General features: G+C 41.1%; 1 protein-coding gene and 1 long non-coding RNA gene across 15 annotated transcripts in view; one reads left to right on the top strand and one right to left on the bottom strand.

The window, feature by feature from the left end:
• ROBO2 (roundabout guidance receptor 2) overlaps positions 1-23,539 on the bottom strand; it is a 1,589,073-nt gene that overhangs the window by 83,652 nt on the left and 1,481,882 nt on the right. For 7 of the 14 annotated variants that reach the window (XM_063956330.1, XM_063956325.1, XM_063956326.1 and 4 more), the window contains 3 exons: positions 5,193-5,375; positions 2,277-2,303; positions 1,684-1,752 (listed from right to left, as the gene is read on the bottom strand). In XM_063956330.1, the coding sequence (XP_063812400.1) occupies positions 1,684-1,752; positions 2,277-2,303; positions 5,193-5,375 (279 nt within the window). The remainder of the gene's footprint in view (positions 1-1,683; positions 1,753-2,276; positions 2,304-5,192; positions 5,376-23,539) is intronic. The other 7 variants (XM_063956332.1, XM_063956329.1, XM_063956337.1 and 4 more) reach the window with 2 other exon arrangements.
• Positions 1-23,539, top strand: part of LOC135050143 (uncharacterized) — a 98,982-nt gene that overhangs the window by 43,271 nt on the left and 32,172 nt on the right. The gene's annotated exons all lie outside the window — the stretch shown is intronic.

The following is a 23,539-nucleotide window of genomic DNA, read 5'->3' on the forward strand; positions in this document are numbered from 1 at the left end:
TGAATTCCGGCAGCCACCTGCCGGAATTCACCTGTCGAATTGTGTCGAATTAAAAAAACGGCGATAATTTGCCGCGATTCGCCGTGAATTGCATATACCCCATAGTCTCTTTCTTATCGCTTTCTGTTTCCAAATTTTGCCACTTCAGTCCATCTCCTAACTCCCCTAAACCCAAATCTGTTCACTCCTCACTATATTATGATTAGAATAGGGGGGGAATGTGATAGGGTGTAAGAATCAGGAAGTGAGAGATTTTGGGGGATATCCAATTAGCGCCGGTAATTTACCAGGGCTAATTGACCCGCTGGAGGCTAGCTAATTAGCCCCGATAATCCACGGCACGCACCGGCTTATCAGGAATTTTGTTTCACCTCCCTCCAGCAGGCGAAGCAAAATCCCCGGAAACAGACCCGTTTTCATCCGAAAACGGGGCTGTTTCACACGAAAACACACAGGTTTCACTGAACCTGTGTGTTTTCGGGAAAAGGTGTTTTTTTTTACAGGCGATCCATCTGGATAGCCTGTAAAAAAAAAATTGGTGAAACATCAGAAAAAAGTCTGAAAAACTGACGTTTTTCGGACCCGATGTTTTACCGGGGATAATTGGATATCCCCCTTTGTCAGAGTTCTGTTTTTTAAAAAACTTGCAATCATTTACATGGCAAAACCAGGATGATTTTGCCATGTAAATGATTGACACTTTAAAAAAAAAAAAAAAATCTCTCACTACCTGATTCTCACACCGTAATACATCCCCCTTATAGTCCAGGCCGGCAACAGAAACCTTGGGGCCCGGTACAGTGATATCTCTGGGGCTCCCTCATATTACAGTATATGTACTGTATATATATATATATATATATATATATATATAGTGTAACGGAATTTGCTGCGCTATATAAGAGACTGTTAATAAATAAATATATTTATTTATTATCTATACACATATATAAATATGTATATCTTTCCTTCATCCCCCATACACACCACAGTCTGTGTCTCCCTCTCTCCCTCCTCCCACACACCCCAATGACTCCATGCTGCATTCCCAACTCACCCATTCCATCCCAAAGCCCTGTATCCCCTCATCAATCCACTCTTACCTCGGGATTGTGCACGGCTCCTGTCACTCAGACTCAGACCACACCTCCTACAGCTCGCTGACCTATTTGGACAAGATGGCTCACATCCTTGCCGGGCACTAAGTGGCATATCCTTGGGGCCCCTCTGATCCTTGGGGCCCGGTACGGGATCAGTACGAAATCCCGCTGGACGGGATCCAGGCGGTCGAAATACCGACACCGGAATCACGACCAGCACAATCCCGACAGGGGTGGCGAGCGGAACGCAGCTCCTTGCGGGCTCGCTGCGCTCGCCATGCTGCGGGCACGGTGCCTCGCTATGCTCGGCACACTAATTTATTCTCCCTCTATGGGTGGGAGAATATGTCGGGATTGTGCCAGTCGGGATTCCGGTGTCGGTATTTCGACCAGTGGGATTCCGTCCGGCGGGATCTTGACCGCATCCCCCCGGTACAGGTGTCCCCGTTAACCCCCCCCCTGTCGCCAACCCTACCTATAGTGTTAAGGTGCTAAGTCTACAAAACAGTCCAACATCTTTAAATTGATAAGATGATAAGAAGATTTGTATTTTTATTTCTTCATTATATTAAATTGGATGTACCTGTATTGTGCCAGTTCTCCTTCTTTGTGCGAAGTGCAACTTTGTGGTGCATGGTTGTATCTGGGGAATCTGAGTAAAGGATGTAGAAAGAAAGGACATTTTGCCCATTTTGGATAAAAAGTTAACTGGTAATAATCTATGTTGCAGTGTAAATGAAGTGTAAAATGTATCTAGCACATAATTGGTGAAGTAATGGGTTTTAAGCTGCGTAGGCTATTTCCGAGTAAAATATTTTCCCCGAGCACCGAGCTGCAGTCATGTCTTAGGCAGGCTGCGTGATATATACATCTCTCAGAAATAAATATAATCCTTTTGAAATGGTTTTGCCTAAAGGACAGAGGGTGACCACTTATATTAAGATTATTCCGAACAAGCTAAAGAGAGTTTTGAAAGATGCAGAATCTTGTGTTTCTCTACTCATGGCTTATCCAGAAGGAGAATTGAGACATTCCACAGCAATGATTACTAGCCAGCTTCTAATTAGAAATGATAGGGAGCAATTGTGCTTATAGGACATAATTATATTTAATTCTGAGAGCTAATGATATTGATGGTATGGTGGTGGAGAAGTAACACATACTAATGGACAGTACCTGCTGGGGTAAAGGTGAAAGACTGAACTGCAAAACAAGAAGGTAAAGACAGTTTGAGTTACAAACCCAGCTACAGGAGATTACAGTGAGCGAGTAATGGATGCAGCATTTCTCAGCATGGTAATCCGACTTTGTTTGAAGCAGTAGCCATTCAGCAGCCAGTGGTGGTTTAAGTAATACATTGGGGCTAATGAGAATGTGAATGCAAAGCTTCCCGTTTGCATACATTTTGGAACCTTAGCGCAATGTGCACAAACATATTGCAACCCATAGCATCCAATCAGATTCGAGCTGTCATCTTCCCAGTACAGGTAAAAAATGAAAGCAAAGGTCTGATAGGTTGCTATGGGTTACAGCAACAGACTCAAGTTTTCTTGATTCTGGAAAAATTGTGTAAACTCCATTGAGTGCATTAATATAAACATCAGATAATAATTGAGCAAAAACACAAACGCTAAACATGTATAGATTTATCATTTTCTTACATTTCACCTTGAATGTGCAACTTTATTTACCCAGAACATCATTCAAAACTAACACATTGCACACTGCCATAATGTAATGAATGTCTGTCCCACATTATAACTTACTGGTGGATTAATAATTATTTATTATTGTTTCAGTTTAGAGCACAATTATACTGTATAATTTTTCACCATTTAAAAATGAGGCATTGTTGAAGTGCTTTCAATGGAAGCAGATCATTTATGGGCCAGTCCCGAGTTAGGAGTCAGTGACGTCAGTGGGGTACTTTCAGCTCTCCTCAGCAATGCCACTGGATCATAGAAAGCTATTAAGGGCCCCACACGATAATGCCTGATTTCATCCAATTTCGGGTATTTGGGCCGATATCGGGTGAAATCGGGCATTTTGGATGTGTTTCCGATCCGATGCGCGTTCCCGTGAGAGTCGGATTGGCTCTCCTAGATCGTTAGTGCTGCACTCGTGATATGTCGGTTCCCGCAGGCTTGGCTGGGATCGCATACGATATATTGCATGCAAAATATACCAACTAGTATGGAATCGTATGGAACCACTCCCGGGAAGCTCCCGGGAGAGTTCAAGGGAAATCGCCTCCGACTTCAGCCTCAGACATATCGTTGTAGTGTATGGGGCCCTTTAGGATTTGAGGATTGTTTCCAAATATAAAGTAGCTGATTCCATAGATTGCAGGTGACGTAGGTAAATATAGAGAGAACAGCTTTTCTGCTATCATTACATACCTCCTCAACATCAGAGGAGCATTGCCATTAAACACAGGGAGTTCAAAAAGTCCCTCCGCAGTGAGTGCTGTCTCTGGCTGCAGGTCTCCTCTGCAGCCATGGGAGGCCAGAGTGGAACAAAGCCAGGACTCACAGAACCACCAGAAACCCTGCAGATTAAGTGGGACATTTTACATCCTCTGCAGGGAATTTGTTTAGTACACAGTCTCTGCAGAGGGACTTTTTGAACTCACTGTACATTTTATTTATTCACCTAATCTTCAAACAATAATATTTTGGGATAACTATTCTTGATAATTTATTATTTTTAGAAGAAAGACCCCCTATTTAAGTTAGCTATGTGCTATCTGTGTTACAAAATGTCCTGAAAAGAGATCTGGAAACTAATGAACAGACTGTCAGATGTCATATTTCTCACATTCCTACTAATTCCTTATTCCAGGAACAAATAGTAGCATCATTCAATGACTCGCCGGTCCATGTTCACTTATCTTTACCCTGCCTTTGTTTCCTATTATCTCAATAATCCTATACATTAATATTCAGGGAGAGCTGGAACATCTAACGTGACATCTCTCCAGAGAAACAATGCTGCAGTATAGTAAGCTGGATCATGCTTTGAAGTACATATGGTTTGATCTAACATCTTATCCATTTGATCTTTAGCACTGCAAATATCTATCATATTCCCTGCTCCTGAAGAAGAATGAATTCCGGATATAGGAAATAGTACATACAGCTAGTGCCACCACGGGCTGCAGGGAACATTTGGGTCAGAATATATTTCTTAGTGAAGTACAGTAAGATCAGATAACAAGAGTGTGTATTTGTATTTGTAGGTATGAGTTATGGATTCACATGTGTGAAGGTGACTTTTGTGTTGATATAAAATTGTATTCTCAATCTTTGTAGGTTAGAAGCTGTCCTGACAAGTTCTGGTAGAATTTGGTGTATACTTGAGTCCTATTGGAGAAAGAGCGCTATATAATTACAATTATTATTATTATTAGTAGTAGTAGTAGTAGTAGTAGTAGTAGTAGTAGTAATAATAATAATAATAATAATAATGGAATTACTATGAGAAAAGACAGTGGTCTGATAAAGGAAATGCTCTTCTCTGATAGTCTATATGCAAGTAAAATACTAATGCATGCAGATGGAGTTGACTTCATTGCATTTCTGTAGATGGCACATGTAAACGCTATTCCCTTCCATGGAAAAGGTTTGATAATCTAATAGGTGCGAATTGGTAAGGCAAATAAGATAAATGTTACAATACACATTGCTTCATCTGTAAACAGGTTAAAAGAACATCTGCAGTAGTATACATTGTAAGTGACTAAGGATGTGGGATGAACTTTCACTGAAATATGGTAAGATACAGTGTGAAACTTGTGAATCACTGTCTGGGTAACCTCATTTTATGAAAAGTGGAACAAAATATTTTACCTTCCTCTATAATATATTAAAATATTTTTGTCTCCTCGTAGCAACACTGAACTTAATTTTTACACTGGCAGTGATATTACTGTGATTTTATTTATTTAGAACACAGATAACGATTGAGACGGTAATTGTAGAGTAATGAGATACCACACCAGGCACAATTATATCTTTAGGTGATTGTCTATTATAATTTCGTACACACATTTTGAGCTATAAAATGCACAGCAATTTCCATCTCATATCTTACCAGCATAATTGCTGAGTCCCTTTCTCTTCTTTCTGCGCCAGTAGAGCCATATGCTGAATCCCATGAGGATCACCCAGCAGGCGCCACCAATACCGGCTATGAAGGCGGGCTGCTTTACGACGTCTGTGATCTGCTCCGTGATGCTGTTGTTGTTCTCAGTGATTACAACTTCGTTTCGATTTCCTGTGATATTATGTGACAGTTGTTACTTACAGTGCATAAAATACACAGCGACAGAACCCAAGAATAAACTGAACTAAACAAAACCTTACTGATATTACTGTGCTGCATGTACCAGAAGGGCAGATTGGCCCATGCCTATGGAAGAGTAGTTCGGGGGCAGCTTTAAATTGCTGTTGTTTTTATTTTCTTAATATTTTTACATTTCATTTTCTTTTCTTTTTTAACTTTACTAGTAAAATATACCTTCCAGTTGTACTAACCTTCACGGACTGTAACAATTTGCAGGCCACCAAGGGAACGGAGTTTTGTCTATTGAGACCTATTCTGTAAATATTTAGCATGCTATAGTGCTGGGAGGTATGAGGCACCAATACGGTGCCTGGCACATATGCAGAATACAGCGAATATTTTGGCACTGCATTAAATTTGCCATCAATTTCTTCAGTGATACACTGGCTACATATTTCTAAAAATTCTGGGACCATCAGCTGCCGGTCAGATTGCTGTATAGAAATGAAAGTGGGTGCAAGGGCCCTGGTGCCACCTCTGAATATATTTATATTGAAACGGTGGTAGGAATCACCATTGTCCATCAATGGAAAGTAAGCATCGCTGGTTTGCCACTGATGGTTTTGCCATCGATGGTGAAGATCTGGAAGTTCTCCAACATCAATGGCAGAGGGGGCAGCAATGTTTTATTTTTTAGCTGGAGAAGAAGGCATGGTGCCTCCTGACAACTGCCTGCCGTGCAGTATAACCATCGATATTCATCCATGATACAAACCATCAATGGTTTCCAATTGATGGATTCTTGTCATCTATAGTGCTGTACAAAAGTTTTAGGCAGGTGTGGGAAAAATACTGCAAAGTAAGAACGCTTTCACAAATAGAAGTGTTAGTAGTTTATGTTTATCAATGAACAAAATGCAAAGAAAACAGAAGAGAAATCAAAATCAAATCAATATTTGGCGTGACCACCCTTTGCCTTCAAAAAGGCATACATTTTTCTAGGTGCACTTGCACAAAGTCAGGGATTTTATAGGATTATAGACAGGTATATGAAAAACCAATCCTTCCAAACAGGTGGGGAAAATGATCAGCATTATCATTTGTAGGTTGAAACAACAGTCATTAACTGAAACAGAAACAGCTGTGTATGAGGCTTAAAACTGGATGAGGAACAGCCAAACTCTACTACAAAGGTGAGGTTGTGGCAGACAGTTTCATGTTACAGGTCATACACCATGGCAAGACTGAGCACAGCAAGAATACACACAGCACAGTACTGTATGCAAAACACACATGGCACCATTGATGGAGGCCCATTCAATAGACATGCCTAAATGGTGGGCAAGAGCATGTGGTACAGTACGCACAGCTACTAATTTAGGATATATTTACTTTGGCAAAATAAATGCATACAAATATATATGTATCTGTGTCTATAGGAAGTAACACAATAATAAAACATAACTGACCAAGAGGTAAGGACGTCCGTTAGAAAGCACATATAGCTGCACACACAAAGCCACATGTCAGCTTGCACTAGAATTTCCTTGAAAGCAGGTGTTACAGTGACAGTGCTGTCAGCGCAGCTAATTAGAAGGGAGACAAGCTCTAATGATGACCTGAAACGCTCACTGGTTTCTCCACACAAAGATATAATGATTTACAATGCCTACCTTCTACTGGGGACTAATGAATAAAACTAATTTGTTACAGCAAATATTAATTAGTCACATCATAATCAACAGCAAATAATACTGCAAAAGTTTGCAATTGTGATTACTCCAACTACTGTTTTCTATACATACTGTGGGTTTATTTACTAAATTTAAGAAAAAGCCACACTAACCGAAATCATTGTATCAATACATATTTACTAAGGTGTGACTACAGTTCCTGTTTTTTTTCTATTTTACTTGCTTTTTATGCAGGTACAGATCTAAGTGTTACAGTATCAGTGGCTCAAATGGGTGAGATCTAGGCGAAATCAGGGGCGGATCCAGAAGAAAATGATAGGGGGGGGCACCATGGAAGGGGAAGTACATTTGCGTGCGGCTTCGGTGCATGTGAGGTGGCGCTTCTTATACAATGCCCACAGTTGTAGCGCTCATTATGCAATGTCCACTGTACTGGTAGTGCCCCTTATATAGACCCCATAGTAGTGGTGCCCCTTATGCAATGCCCGTATTGCACCCAGTAGTAATGTTGCCTGTAGTAATGCCCGCAGTCATTTAGTGAGTGTGGCCAATTAAAATGAGACGTGATACACGGACATATGCCCCCAATAGTGCAGTGCCAGATCCACAAATGCCCCCACAGTGCCAGATCCAAAAATGCCCCCACAGTGCCAGATCCAAAAATGCCCCCACAGTGCCAGATCCAAAAATGCCCCTACAGTGCCAGATCCAAAAATGCCCCTACAGTGCCAGATCCAAAAATGCCCCTACAGTGCCAGATCCAAAAATGCCCCCACAGTGTCAGGTATACAATTGCCCCCACAGTGCCAGGTAAACAATTGCCCTCACAGTGCCAGGTAAACAATTGCCCCCACAGTGCCAGGTATACAATTGCCCTCACAGTGCCAGGTATACAAATGCCCCCACAGCAGGTATACTATACAAATGCCCCCACAGCAGTTCTGCAGCTGCTTACCGCTGCTGCTTCTCTGCCGGCTCTGAGGGTGTCAGGAGGAGAGCGCGGCTATGTCTGGCGGCGTGTAGGACTTCAAACTAGCCGCCAGTTCGTGAGCCAATCAGAGCTCGCGGACCGGCAGCTCCTGATTGGCTGCCAGTCCGCGAGCTCTGATTGGCTCACGTACCGGCGGCTGGTTTGAAGTCCGCAACATGCCGCCAGATAGCCGCGCTCTCCTCCTGACAGCTGAGACACGCTGCCGCTGGACTGAGCGGCAGTGTGTCTCAGTGACACAAGCGGGGGAAGGGACGGATGGGGCCACAAATGACAGGGGGGGCACGGGCCCGAGTGCCCCCCACCCCTGGATCCGCCACTGGGCAGAATGCAAAATGTTCTTAGGATAAGGAGGAGTCTTAAAGGACCACGTGATAGAAAATATAGGCTGGCTTACATAAAAGGGCAGCTAGTATCAAATATCATAGTAATAAACGTCGGGAGCTTATCACAACTGGAGATGTTTGAGATACAGCTGTGATTATGGGGGAAATGTATCACTTTCTAAAGAGTGGAGAAGTGGTCAAAAGGAGAAGTTGCCCATATTTATCAAGTACTGATCATTCTAGAAATGTATAGGAAAAAGCTGGTTGGATGGACTTCTGTACTTGTCCACTCTTTAGGTTTGATACATATTTCCCTACGTAGAGATATGTTTTTAGACACAAGCATATTTTCTTTCCAGTAATCCCATTGAAGGACTGTTTGATAATAGAGAACACTGGCTCACACTCAGATGCATAACAAAATATAAACACATTGAATTCAGCTAGCGATAGAACCTGTGTAAGAAGACATACAGTAAGTGTCCGACATTAAAGGGATATTGCTACAAATCTATATATCTATCTATATATCTTTATCTATCTATCTATCTATATATATATAATATATATATATAATTGCAGCGTCTTACAGTAGGTATTACAATAAATAAAAAATAAAATAAAAAATAATAAAAAGACAAAACAAATCAAGAGTCAGAATAATTAGTTACCGCGGTCCTCTATAGATGACTTTTATTTTTATGTTTATAAATGTTCTCATTGTGTATTTGAATTTAAATTCAATACGCTGATTATCTATTTTATTTGAAAAGAATAGATATATTTTATTAGCAATATAAATTAACTGCTGATCCTAAACTAGTAATGATTTTCCTGGGCTGTTAGTATTTAGAAATCAATATTTGCTATTCTACAATGTATAAAAAGACAAAGGGGGTTAATAAGGATTCCAATTACATTTTTACTAAGCAAACAGTCAAACCTTATACCAGTCGATGTGACCCTTAGGTACTATTTCATCTACCCCGCAGCCCTGTGTAGCTAATGAACAATAGCATCTAAAAGGAAAATATACAATTTAAGAACTGCATAATCACTTGCAAAACTTGATATTAATGACATAAAAGGAGATGTCATAAAACGATTGTTGAGGCTGGGACACTGAGATCATTAAGGAAACAATTAGCAGCCATCTTGAGCATAATTATGTGGAAAAGATGGCTCATGGGCCAACACTCTTTTTATGCTCTATACAGTATACTAATTATTTTACCAATTGTTTAATGCAGAAGCTTTCCATTTCATTTGATATGGCATGCTATAATATGGCATCTCAAAGTAAGAAATCCAGTTAGATGTGTTTTGGAAATGGCCTGTCTCCACTCTCCAGTGAATTGTTTAAAATGTGGTCTACACACGGCTGAGGCAGCAATTGTGTGTGCTGAACCAATATTCCAAAGAATAAGGCCTATTTATTCATTAGGGACCCACTGTGTCTGTGAGGCAAACGGTCCTCAACACTGTGACTAGAATCAAATTAATAAGCAATATTATTCTCAATTCACAAAATGTCTGTCGTGTCAGTGTGAAATGGCTGGCTTATCAATGTGACATGCTCCTAGTGACTTAATAGGCTCTGTTCATGTGGAAATTCCTTTAGTCTACACCAGGCATGTCCAAACTGCAGCCCTCCAGCTGTTGAGAAACTACATATCCCAGCATGCCCTGACACAGTTTTACTGTCAGAGAATGCTAAATCTGTGTCAGGGCATGCTGGGATCTGTAGTTTCTCAACAGCTGGAGGGCCGCAGTTTGGACATGCCTGGTCTACACAGTCGCTATCCACCTTCACCAACTTCACTGTGTCTTATGGGTCTATTTACTAAGCCTTGGATGGAGATAAAGTGGATGGAGACAAAGTAGGTGCCAATCAGCTCCTAACTGCCATGTCACAGGCTGTGTTTGAAAAATAACAGGAGCCGATTGGCTGGTACTTTATCTCCGTCGACTTTATCTCCATCCAAGGCTTAGTAAATTGACCCCTTAATATCAGACACACTTTGGTGCTATACGGGTCTATTTACTACTAATGAATAAGGGGGAAATCTACAAAGCAGTGAAAAGAATGGAGAAGTGAGCCAGTGGCGAAGTTGCCCATGGCAACCAATCAGCTGCTCTGTAAAATTTTATACTATGCAAATTATAAATGTTACTTCAATGCTGATTGTTTGCATTTTACTGTTTTTGCCAGTTAGTGCTTCTCCCCATTTACTAACGGGTTAGACTCAGCTGGAAAAGCAGGCTCACTTCTCCACTCTCTTCACTGCTTCATGAAAAGACTCCTAAATGCTTTATTTCTATGAATAAAGCATTTATTTTTAAATTACATATAAATTATTCTTTATTTTAACCATTTTTTAATTTTTTCATGAGTCCAGTCTTACAGTCCACTGCTCAGAGGCGTGCTAAAATATGTATTAATGGTCCCAAGCAGAAAGCACAGTCTGGCCACCAAACTATCCCACACAGGCTCCAACTGTATGAGGTAAATGTATTAAAGCAACTTTATTCATAAATGTCTTTAAATCATACAAAATGGCGTTCTGCACCAGTGTGGGAGATGGCATTGCCGCAACTTCACACCTGCAAGAGACTCATTTCACGCAGAGTATTTTCTTCCAAATGTTACACATTAGGTAATTTCCTCCTTGCAGTGTGCAGTCCACTTATGAAAGCTAAGTCTCTAGAAATTACTTTTAAAAAGATCTAATTTATTCATTCACTACTGTCTTACAGCATGAACTGCAAACTCTTAAATGCCCTTGTGAATACTATTGAAATGTAAATGAAACCACTTTTATATCAAGCAAAAAGGTTATTAGAATCCAGTGTTCTAATAATTGTGCTTAGCGGTAATCTGTACCAGGCGACCCAGAGGAGATGATGAACCAGATTTTTTTTTTATACTGCTATAACAATTGAATATTACGTTAGACGCTTCTAAAACTTCCACACGTTAATGTTGAATAGGATACATTTTGATGTGCCTAGCTGTTAAAGGCCTAACATATCTGGATTAATCATTAAAGTGCTTAGGAGGGATGTGTGTCCGTAGTCGTGCTGCTTACAAGGTGGCAGAGACAGAGATGGGCCAGGGGTGAGATGAGGGGCAAGGCATGACGGTTCTGGTATGAATGGTCGACCATGTTATGGTCGACATGGACACATAGTCGACACATGAAAATGGTCGACACATGAAAGGTCGACACATGAAAAGGTCGACATGAGTTTTTTAACCTTTTTTTGTGTCGTTTTTTGCGTAAAGTGACTGGGAACCCCAATTAGTGCACCGTGTCCGCTCGCCATGCTTCGGGCATGGTGCCTTCGCTCCGCTACCGCTTCGCTCGGCACAGATTACCGTTCCAATCGTAGTCCACGTGGATCGTAAAGTATGGAAAAGTTCCCCAAAAGAAAAAAAAGTAAAAAACTCATGTCGACTTTTTCATGTGTCGACCTTTCATGTGTCGACCATTTTCACGTGTCGACCATTTGTCCACGTCGACCATGTCAATGTCGACCAATAGTGGTCGACCATAACATGGTCGACCATGTGAACGGATACCAGGCGTGACCTGCTAATAGACTGAGAGGAGGTCTGTCCTCATTTATTTCTCCATGTTCTGTGGCATAGTAATTGCATTCCTACGGGTGTGGCTCGTTGGGACAACATTAGCTAGGTCGACAGTCATTAGGTCGACCACTATTGGTCGACAGTGACTAGGTCGACACCTGAAATAAATCGACAGGTCATTAGGTCAACAGGGACAAGGTTGACATGACAAAAGGTTGACAGTTATTTTTTGTTTTGTGTGCGTCATTTTTTCGTAAAGTGACCGGGAACCTCAATTAGAGCACCGGGTCCCCTCACAAGGCTTCAGGCAAGGTTACTATTCCCAATAGTAGTCCACATGGATCGTAAAGAATGAAAAAGATCAAAAAATGGAAACAAAAAGTGAAAAATAAGAATTTACTTACCGATAATTCTATTTCTCATAGTCCGTAGTGGATGCTGGGAACTCCGTAAGGACCATGGGGAATAGCGGCTCCGCAGGAGACTGGGCACAAAAAGTAAAAGCTTTAGACTAGCTGGTGTGCACTGGCTCCTCCCCCTATGACCCTCCTCCAAGCCTCAGTTAAGATACTGTGCCCGGACGAGCGTACATAATAAGGAAGGATCTTGTATCCCGGGTAAGACTCATACCAGCCACACCAATCACACCGTACAACTCGTGATCTGAACCCAGTTAACAGTATGATAACCGTAGGAGCCTCTGAAAAGAAGGCTTCCAACAATAAACAACCCGATTTGTTTGTAACAATAACAATAACTATATACAAGTATTGCAGACAATCCGCACTTGGGATGGGCGCCCAGCATCCACTACGGACTACGAGAAATAGAATTATCGGTAAGTAAATTCTTATTTTCTCTGACGTCCTAGTGGATGCTGGGAACTCCGTAAGGACCATGGGGATTATACCAAAGCTCCCAAACGGGCGGGAGAGTGCGGATGACTCTGCAGCACCGAATGAGAGAACTCCAGGTCCTCCTCAGCCAGGGTATCAAATTTGTAGAATTTAGCAAACGTGTTTGCCCCTGACCAAGTAGCTGCTCGGCAAAGTTGTAAAGCCGAGAGCCTTGTGGAATGGGCTTTTACAGATTTTGGCTGTGGCAGGCCTGCCACAGAATGTGCAAGTTGAATTGTACTACAAATCCAACGAGCAATCGTCTGCTTAGAAGCAGGAGCACCCAGCTTGTTGGGTGCATACAGTATAAACAGCGAGTCAGATTTTCTGACTCCAGCCGTCCTGGAAACATATATTTTCAGGGCCCTGACTACGTCCAGCAACTTGGAGTCCTCCAAGTCCCTAGTAGCCACAGGTACCACAATAGGTTGATTCATGTGAAACGCTGAAACCACCTTAGGGAGAAATTGAGGACGAGTCCTCAATTCCGCCCTATCCGAATGAAATATCAGGTAAGGGCTTTTATAGGATAAAGCCGCCAATTCTGATACGCGCCTGGCTGAAGCCAGGGCCAACAGCATTACCACTTTCCATGTGAGATATTTCAAATCCACTGTGGCAAGTGGTTCAAACCAATGTGATTTTAGGAACCCTAAAACTACATTGAGATCCCAAGGTGCCACTGGAGGCACAAAAGGAGGCTGTATATGCAGTACCCCTTTGACAAACGTCTGAACTTCAGGCACTGAAGCCAGTTCTTTCTGGAAGAAGATCGACAGGGCCGAAATTTGAACCTTAATGGATCCTAATTTTAGGCCCATAGACAATCCTGCTTGCAGGAAATGTAGGAAACGACCCAGTTGAAATTCCTCCGTAGGGGCCTTCTTGGCCTCACACCACGCAACATATTTTCGCCAAATGCGATGATAATGTTTTGCAGTTACATCCTTCCTGGCCTTGATCAGGGTAGGGATGACTTCATCTGGAATGCCTTTTTCCTTCAGGATCCGGCGTTCAACCGCCATGCCGTCAAACGCAGCCGCGGTAAGTCTTGGAACAGACAAGGTCCCTGCTGGAGCAGGTCCTTCCTTAGAGGTAGAGGCCACGGGTCCGCCGTGAGCATCTCTTGCAGCTCCGGGTACCAAGTTCTTCTTGGCCAATCCGGAGCCACGAGTATCGTTCTTACTCCTCTCCTTCTTATGATTCTCAGTACTTTTGGTATGAGAGGAAGAGGAGGGAACACATATACCGACTGGAACACCCACGGAGTTACCAGAGCGTCCACCGCTATTGCCTGAGGGTCCCTTGACCTGGCGCAATATCTGTCCAGTTTCTTGTTGAGACGGGACGCCATCATGTCCACCTTTGGTTTTTCCCAATGGTTTACAATCACTTGGAAGACTTCTGGATGAAGTCCCCACTCCCCCGGGTGGAGGTCGTCTGTTTACGTGGGCGACAGCCGTGATGTTGTCCGACTGGATCAATACCGGTTGACCCTGAAGCAGAGGCCTTGCTTGACTTAGGGCATTGTAAATGGCCCTTAGCTCTAGGATATTTATGTGAAGAGACGTTTCCATGCTTGACCACAAGCCCTGGAAATTTCTTCCCTGTGTGACTGCTCCCCAGCCTCTCAGGCTGGCATCCGTGGTTACCAGCATCCAATCCTGAATGCCGAATCTGCGGCCCTCTAGAAGATGAGCCTTCTGTAACCACCACAGGAGAGATACCCTTGTCCTTGGAGATAGGGTTATCCGCTGATGCATCTGAAGATGCGATCCGGACCATTTGTCCAGCAGATCCCACTGAAAAGTTCTTGCATGGAATCGCTTCGTAAGAAGCCACCATTTTTCCCAGGACTCTCGTGCACTGATGCACTGACACTTGTCCTGGTTTTAGGAGGTTCCTGACTAGCTCGGATAACTCCCTGGCCTTCTCCTCCGGGAGAAACACCTTTTTCTGGACTGTGTCCAGAATCATCCCTAGGAACAGTAGACGTGTTTTAAGGATCTAGTGGAAAAGGGGTATATCTTAAACATCTTCAACTTTTCATTAACAGTCATTGTATAATATTAGTGTCACAGCAAACACATGATTCAGCATTAGTGGGATTAAAATCTGGGCCTTTAAAGACCCCTCCAGCACCTTTGCCAGTGTATAACCATTCATGGCGACACTGGGGATTTCTACATTATATGGAAGCGGAGCTTTCAACTGAAGACAGGTATTCGATGGTCTCTCTGCTCTGTCCCCATTGGAGTAAAATGCTGCATACAGTACGTAGCTCCACATCAGCCAGTTCCCATGCATTTAAAGAAACAACATATCTGTTTATACGAGTATTGTTCCAACTAGAGATGGGTGAAATTTCCCATCTCACCTCTGTTCCGCATTCAGGGCACAGAATACAGCATGTTTCGCCTGGGAAATTTGGCCTTAAGAGTTTCCATTCCTAACTCAATCACAGCACACAGACACATTCAATATGGTAGACTGAGCCCATATCAGTGAGAATGGTATCCGGTCTTTAGGTCGACAGCACTTAGGTCGACACGATATTTAGGCTGACATGGCCGCTAGGTCGACATGGCAAAGGTCGACACATGAAAAGGCTGACATGAGATTTCTCTGACGTCCTAGTGGATGCTGGGAACTCCGTAAGGACCATGGGGAATAGCGGCTCCGCAGGAGACTGGGCACAAAAAGTAAAAGCTTTAGACTAGCTGGTGTGCACTGGCTCCTCCCCCTATGACCCTCCTCCAAGCCTCAGTTAGATTTTTGTGCCCGAACGAGAAGGGTGCAAGCTAGGTGGCTCTCCTGAGCTGCTTAGAAGTAAAAGTTTAAATAGGTTTTTTATTTTCAGTGAGTCCTGCTGGCAACAGGCTCACTGCATCGTGGGACTAAGGGGAGAAGAAGCGAACTCACCTGACTGCAGAGTGGATTGGGCTTCTTGGCTACTGGACATTAGCTCCAGAGGGACGATCACAGGTTCAGCCTGGATGGGTCCCGGAGCCGCGCCGCCGGCCCCCTTACAGAGCCAGAAGAGCGAAGAGGACCGGAGAAAGCGGCGGCAGAAGACGTTCCTGTCTTCAAATAAGGTAGCGCACAGCACTGCAGCTGTGCGCCATTGCTCTCAGCACACTTCACACTCCGGTCACTGAGGGTGCAGGGCGCTGGGGGGGAGCGCCCTGAGACGCAATAAAAACGATATAAAAACCTTATATGGCTAAAAAAAATGCATCACATATAGCTCCTGGGCTATATGGATGCATTTATCCCCTGCCAGTTTCCTGAAAAAAGCGGGAGAAAAGGCCGCCGTGAAGGGGGCGGAGCCTTTCTCCTCAGCACACAAGCGCCATTTTCTTTCACAGCTCCGCTGGAAGGACGGCTCCCTGACTCTCCCCTGCAGTCCTGCACTACAGAAACAGGGTAAAACAGAGAGGGGGGCACTATTGGCAGCTAATATATAAATACAGCAGCTATAACAGGGAGTAACACTTATATAAGGTTATCCCTGTATATATATAGCGCTCTGGTGTGTGCTGGCAAACTCTCCCTCTGTCTCCCCAAAGGGCTAGTGGGGTCCTGTCCTCTATCAGAGCATTCCCTGTGTGTGTGCTGGGTGTCGGTACGATTGTGTCGACATGTATGAGGAGGAAAATGATGTGGAAGCAGAGCAATTGCCTGTGTTAGTGATGTCACCCCCTAGGGAGTCGACACCTGACTGGATGGTAGTAATTAAAGAATTACGTGACAATGTCAGCACTTTGCAAATAACTGTTGACGACATGAGACAGCCGACAAATCAATTAGTGCCTGTTCAGGCGTCTCAGACACCGTCAGGGGCGCTAAAACGCCCGTTACCTCAGATGGTCGACACAGACCCTGACACGGATACTGAATCCAGTGTCGACGGTGACGAGACAAACGTAATGTCCAGTAGGGCCACACGTTACATGATCACGGCAATGAAGGAGGCATTGAACATTTCTGACACTACAAGTACCACAAAAAAGGGTATTATGTGGGGTGTGAAAAAACTACCAGTGGTTTTTCCTGAGTCAGATGAATTAAATGAGGTGTGTGATAAAGCGTGGGTTTCCCCCGATAAAAAAGTGATCCGGGAATCCTACCCGGGTAGCTAGCCGGGTTGAACACGTGTTCAACCCGGCTAGCTGTGGAAGCCGTGTCGAGGCGACACGGCTCCCGTTAACAGTGTATAGGGAGGGCGGCGCTGGGAGATCATGTGATCTCCCAGCGCCGCCCCTGCCGCGTCAGTAGTAGCGTCACCAACCCGGCAATATGCCGGGTTGGTGAGCGCTGCTGAAAGGGGGCTGTAGCACGGGTCGCAGTCGTGTCGGGCTGCGACCCGTGCTATAGTGGAAAAGGGGTAATAGAGAAAGCATACCATACATAGGGCTATATGTATTATACCATACACAGGGCTATATGTATTATACTATACACAGGGCTATATGTATTATACCATACACAGGGCTATATGTATGATACCATACACAGGGCTATATGTATTATATCATACACAGGGCTATATGTATTATACCATACACAGGGCTATATGTATTATACCATACACAGGGCTATATGTATTATACCATACACAGGGCTATATGTATTATACCATACACAGGGCTATATGTATTATACCATACACAGGGCTATATGTATTATACCATACACAGGGCTATATGTATTATACTATACACAGGGCTATATGTATTATACCATACACAGGGCTATATGTATTATACCATACACAGGGCTATATGTATTATACCATACACAGGGCTATATGTATTATACCATACACAGGGCTATATGTATTATACCATACACAGGGCTATATGTATTATACTATACACAGGGCTATATGTATTATACCATACACAGGGCTATATGTATTATACCATACACAGGGCTATATGTATTATACCATACACAAGGCTATATGTATTATACCATACACAGGGCTATATGTATTATACCATACACAGGGCTATATGTATTATACCATACACAGGGCTATATATATTATACCATACACAGACCTATATGTATTATATCATACACAAGGCTATATGTATTATACCATACACAGGGCTATATGTATTATACCATACACAGACCTATATGTATTATATCTTACAAAGGGCTATATGTATTATACCATACACAGGGCTATGTATTATACCATACCAGGGCTATATGTATTATACCATACACAGGGCTATATGTATTATACCATACACAGGGCTATATGTATTATACCATACGCAGGGCTACGTATTATACCATACACAGGGCTATATGTATTATACCATACACAAGGCTATATGTATTATACCATACACAGGGCTATATGTATTATACCATACACAGGGCTATATGTATTATACCATACACAGGGCTATATGTATTATACCATACACAGGGCTATATGTATTATACCATACACAGGGCTATATGTATTATACCATACACAAGGCTATATGTATTATACCATACACAGGGCTATGTATTATACCATACACAGGCCTATATGTATTATACCATACACAGGGCTATATGTATTATACCATACACAAGGCTATATGTATTATACCATACACAGGGCTATATGTATTATACCATACACAGGGCTATATGTATTATACCATACACAGCGCTACAGTATATGTATTATACCATTTACAGGGCTATATATATTATACCATACACAGGGCTATATGTATTATACCATACACAGGGCTATATGTATTATATCATACACAGGGCTATATGTATTATACCATACACAGCGCTACAGTATATGTATTATACCATACACAGGCCTATATGTATTATACCATACACAGGGCTATATGTATTATACCATACACAGGGCTATATGTATTATACCATACACAGGGCTATATGTATTATACCATACACAGGGCTATGTATTATACCATACACAGGGCTATATGTATTATACCATACACAAGGCTATATGTATTATACCATACACAGGGCTATATGTATTATACCATACACAGGGCTATATGTATTATACCATACACAGGGCTATATGTATTATACCATACACAGGGCTATATGTATTATACCATACACAGGGCTATATGTATTATACCATACACAGGGCTATATGTATTATACTATACACAGGGCTATATGTATTATACCATACACAGCGCTACAGTATATGTATTATACCATACACAGGGCTATATATATTATACCATGCACAGGGCTATAGGTATTATACCATAAACAGGGCTATATGTATTATACTATACACAGCGCTGCAGTATACGTATTATACTATACACAGGGCTATATGTATTATACCATACACAGGGCTATATATATTATGCCATGCACAGGGCTATAGGTATTATACCATACGCAGGGCTACGATCATACCCAGGGCTACGTATTATACCATACACAGGGCTATATGTATTATACCATACACAGGGCTATATGTATTATACCATACACAGGGCTATATGTATTATACCATACACAGGGCTATATGTATTATACCATTCACAGACCTATATGTATTATATCTTACAAAGGGCTATATGTATTATACCATACACAGGGCTATGTATTATACCATACCAGGGCTATATGTATTATACCATCCACAGGGCTATATGTATTATACCATACACAGGGCTATATGTATTATACCATACGCAGGGCTACGTATTATACCATACACAGGGCTATATGTATTATACCATACACAAGGCTATATGTATTATACCATACACAGGGCTATATGTATTATACCATACACAGGGCTATATGTATGTATTATACCATACACAGGGCTATATGTATTATACCATACACAGGGCTATATGTATTATACCATACACAGGGCTATATGTATTATACCATACACAAGGCTATATGTATTATACCATACACAGGGCTACGTATTATACCATACACAGGGCTATATGTATTATACCATACACAGGGCTATATGTATTATACCATACACAGGGCTTTATGTATTATACCATACACAGGGCTATATGTATTATACCATACACAGGGCTATATGTATTATACCATACACAAGGCTATATGTATTATACCATACACAGGGCTATATGTATTATATCATACACAGGGCTATATGTATTATACCATACACAGGGCTATATGTATTATACCATACACAGGGCTATATGTATTATACCATACACAGGGCTATATGTATTATACCATACACAGGGCTATATGTATTATACCATACACAGGGCTATATGTATTATACCATACACAGGGCTATATGTATTATACCATACACAGGGCTATATGTATTATACCATACACAGGGCTTTATGTATTATACCATACACAGGGCTATATGTATTATACCATACACAGGGCTATATGTATTATACCATACACAGGGCTATATGTATTATACCATACACAGGGCTATATGTATTATACCATACACAGGGCTATATGTATTATACCATACACAGGGCTATATGTATTATACTATACACAGGGCTATATGTATTATACCATACACAACGCTACAGTATCTGTAATATACCATACACAGGGCTATATATATTATACCATACGCAGGGCTGTATGTATTATACCATATACAGGCCTATATGTATTATACCATACACAGGGCTTTATGTATTATACCATACACAAGGCTATATGTATTATACCATACACAGGGCTATATGTATTATACCATACACAGGGCTATATGTATTATACCATACACAGGGCTATATGTATTATACCATACACAGGGCTTTATGTATTATACCATACACAAGGCTATATGTATTATACCATACACAGGGCTATATGTATTATACCATACACAGGGCTGTATGTATTATACCATATACAGGCCTATATGTATTATACCATACACAGGGCTTTATGTATTATACCATACACAAGGCTATATGTATTATACCATACACAAGGCTATATGTATTATACCATACACAGGGCTATATGTATTATACCATACACAGGGCTATATGTATTATACCATACACAGGGCTTTATGTATTATACCATACACAAGGCTATATGTATTATACCATAAACAGGGCTATATGTATTATACTATACACAGCGCTGCAGTATACGTATTATACTATACACAGGGCTATATGTATTATACCATACACAGCGCTACAGTATATGTATTATACCATACACAGGGCTATATATATTATACCATGCACAGGGCTATAGGTATTATACCATACGCAGGGCTACGTATTATATCATACCCAGGGCTATATGTATTATACCATACACAAGGCTATATGTATTATACCATACACAGGGCTACGTATTATACCATACACAGGGCTATATGTATTATACCATACACAGGGCTATATGTATTATACCATACACAGGGCTTTATGTATTATACCATACACAGGGCTATATGTATTATACCATACACAGGGCTATATGTATTATACCATACACAAGGCTATATGTATTATACCATACACAGGGCTATATGTATTATACCATGCACAGGGCTATAGGTATTATACCATACGCAGGGCTACGTATTATATCATACCCAGGGCTATATGTATTATACCATACACAAGGCTATATGTATTATACCATACACAGGGCTACGTATTATACCATACACAGGGCTATATGTATTATACCATACACAGGGCTTTATGTATTATACCATACACAGGGCTATATGTATTATACCATACACAGGGCTTTATGTATTATACCATACACAGGGCTATATGTATTATACCATACACAGGGCTATATGTATTATACCATACACAGGGCTTTATGTATTATACCATACACAGGGCTATATGTATTATACCATACACAGGGCTTTATGTATTATACCATACACAGGGCTATATGTATTATACCATACACAGGGCTATATGTATTATACCATACACAAGGCTATATGTATTATACCATACACAGGGCTATATGTATTATACCATGCACAGGGCTATAGGTATTATACCATACGCAGGGCTACGTATTATATCATACCCAGGGCTATATGTATTATACCATACACAAGGCTATATGTATTATACCATACACAGGGCTACGTATTATACCATACACAGGGCTATATGTATTATACCATACACAGGGCTTTATGTATTATACCATACACAGGGCTATATGTATTATACCATACACAGGGCTATATGTATTATACCATACACAGGGCTATATGTATTATACCATACACAAGGCTATATGTATTATACCATACACAGGGCTATATGTATTATATCATACACAGGGCTATATGTATTATACCATACACAGGGCTATATGTATTATACCATACACAGGGCTATATGTATTATACCATACACAGGGCTATATGTATTATACCATACACAGGGCTATATGTATTATACCATACACAGGGCTATATGTATTATACCATACACAGGGCTATATGTATTATACCATACACAGGGCTATATGTATTATACCATACACAGGGCTTTATGTATTATACCATACACAGGGCTATATGTATTATACCATACACAGGGCTATATGTATTATACCATACACAGGGCTATATGTATTATACCATACACAGGGCTATATGTATTATACCATACACAGGGCTATATGTATTATACCATACACAGGGCTATATGTATTATACTATACACAGGGCTATATGTATTATACCATACACAGCGCTACAGTATCTGTAATATACCATACACAGGGCTATATATATTATACCATACACAGGGCTGTATGTATTATACCATATACCGGCCTATATGTATTATACCATACACAGGGCTTTATGTATTATACCATACACAAGGCTATATGTATTATACCATACACAGGGCTATATGTATTATACCATACACAGGGCTATATGTATTATATCATACACAGGGCTATATGTATTATACCATACACAGCGCTACAGTATATGTATTATACCATACACAGGCCTATATGTATTATACCATACACAGGCCTATATGTATTATACCATACACAGGGCTATATGTATTATACCATACACAGGGCTATATGTATTATACCATACACAGGGCTATATGTATTATACCATACACAGGGCTATATGTATTATACCATACACAAGGCTATATGTATTATACCATACACAGGGCTATATGTATTATACCATACACAGGGCTATATGTATTATACCATACACAGGGCTATATGTATTATACTATACACAGGGCTATATGTATTATACCATACACAGCGCTACAGTATCTGTATTATACCATACACAGGGCTATATATATTATACCATACACAGGGCTGTATGTATTATACCATATACAGGCCTATATGTATTATACCATACACAGGGCTTTATGTATTATACCATACACAAGGCTATATGTATTATACCATACACAGGGCTATATGTATTGTACCATACACAGGGCTTTATGTATTATACCATACACAAGGCTATATGTATTATACCATACACAGGGCTATATGTATTATACCATACACAGGGCTGTATGTATTATACCATACACAGGGCTATATGTATTATACTATACACAGGGCTATATGTATTAT

The sequence above is a fragment of the Pseudophryne corroboree genome, chromosome 2 (assembly GCF_028390025.1).
Source record: "Pseudophryne corroboree isolate aPseCor3 chromosome 2, aPseCor3.hap2, whole genome shotgun sequence".
NCBI lineage: Eukaryota > Metazoa > Chordata > Amphibia > Anura > Myobatrachidae > Pseudophryne > Pseudophryne corroboree.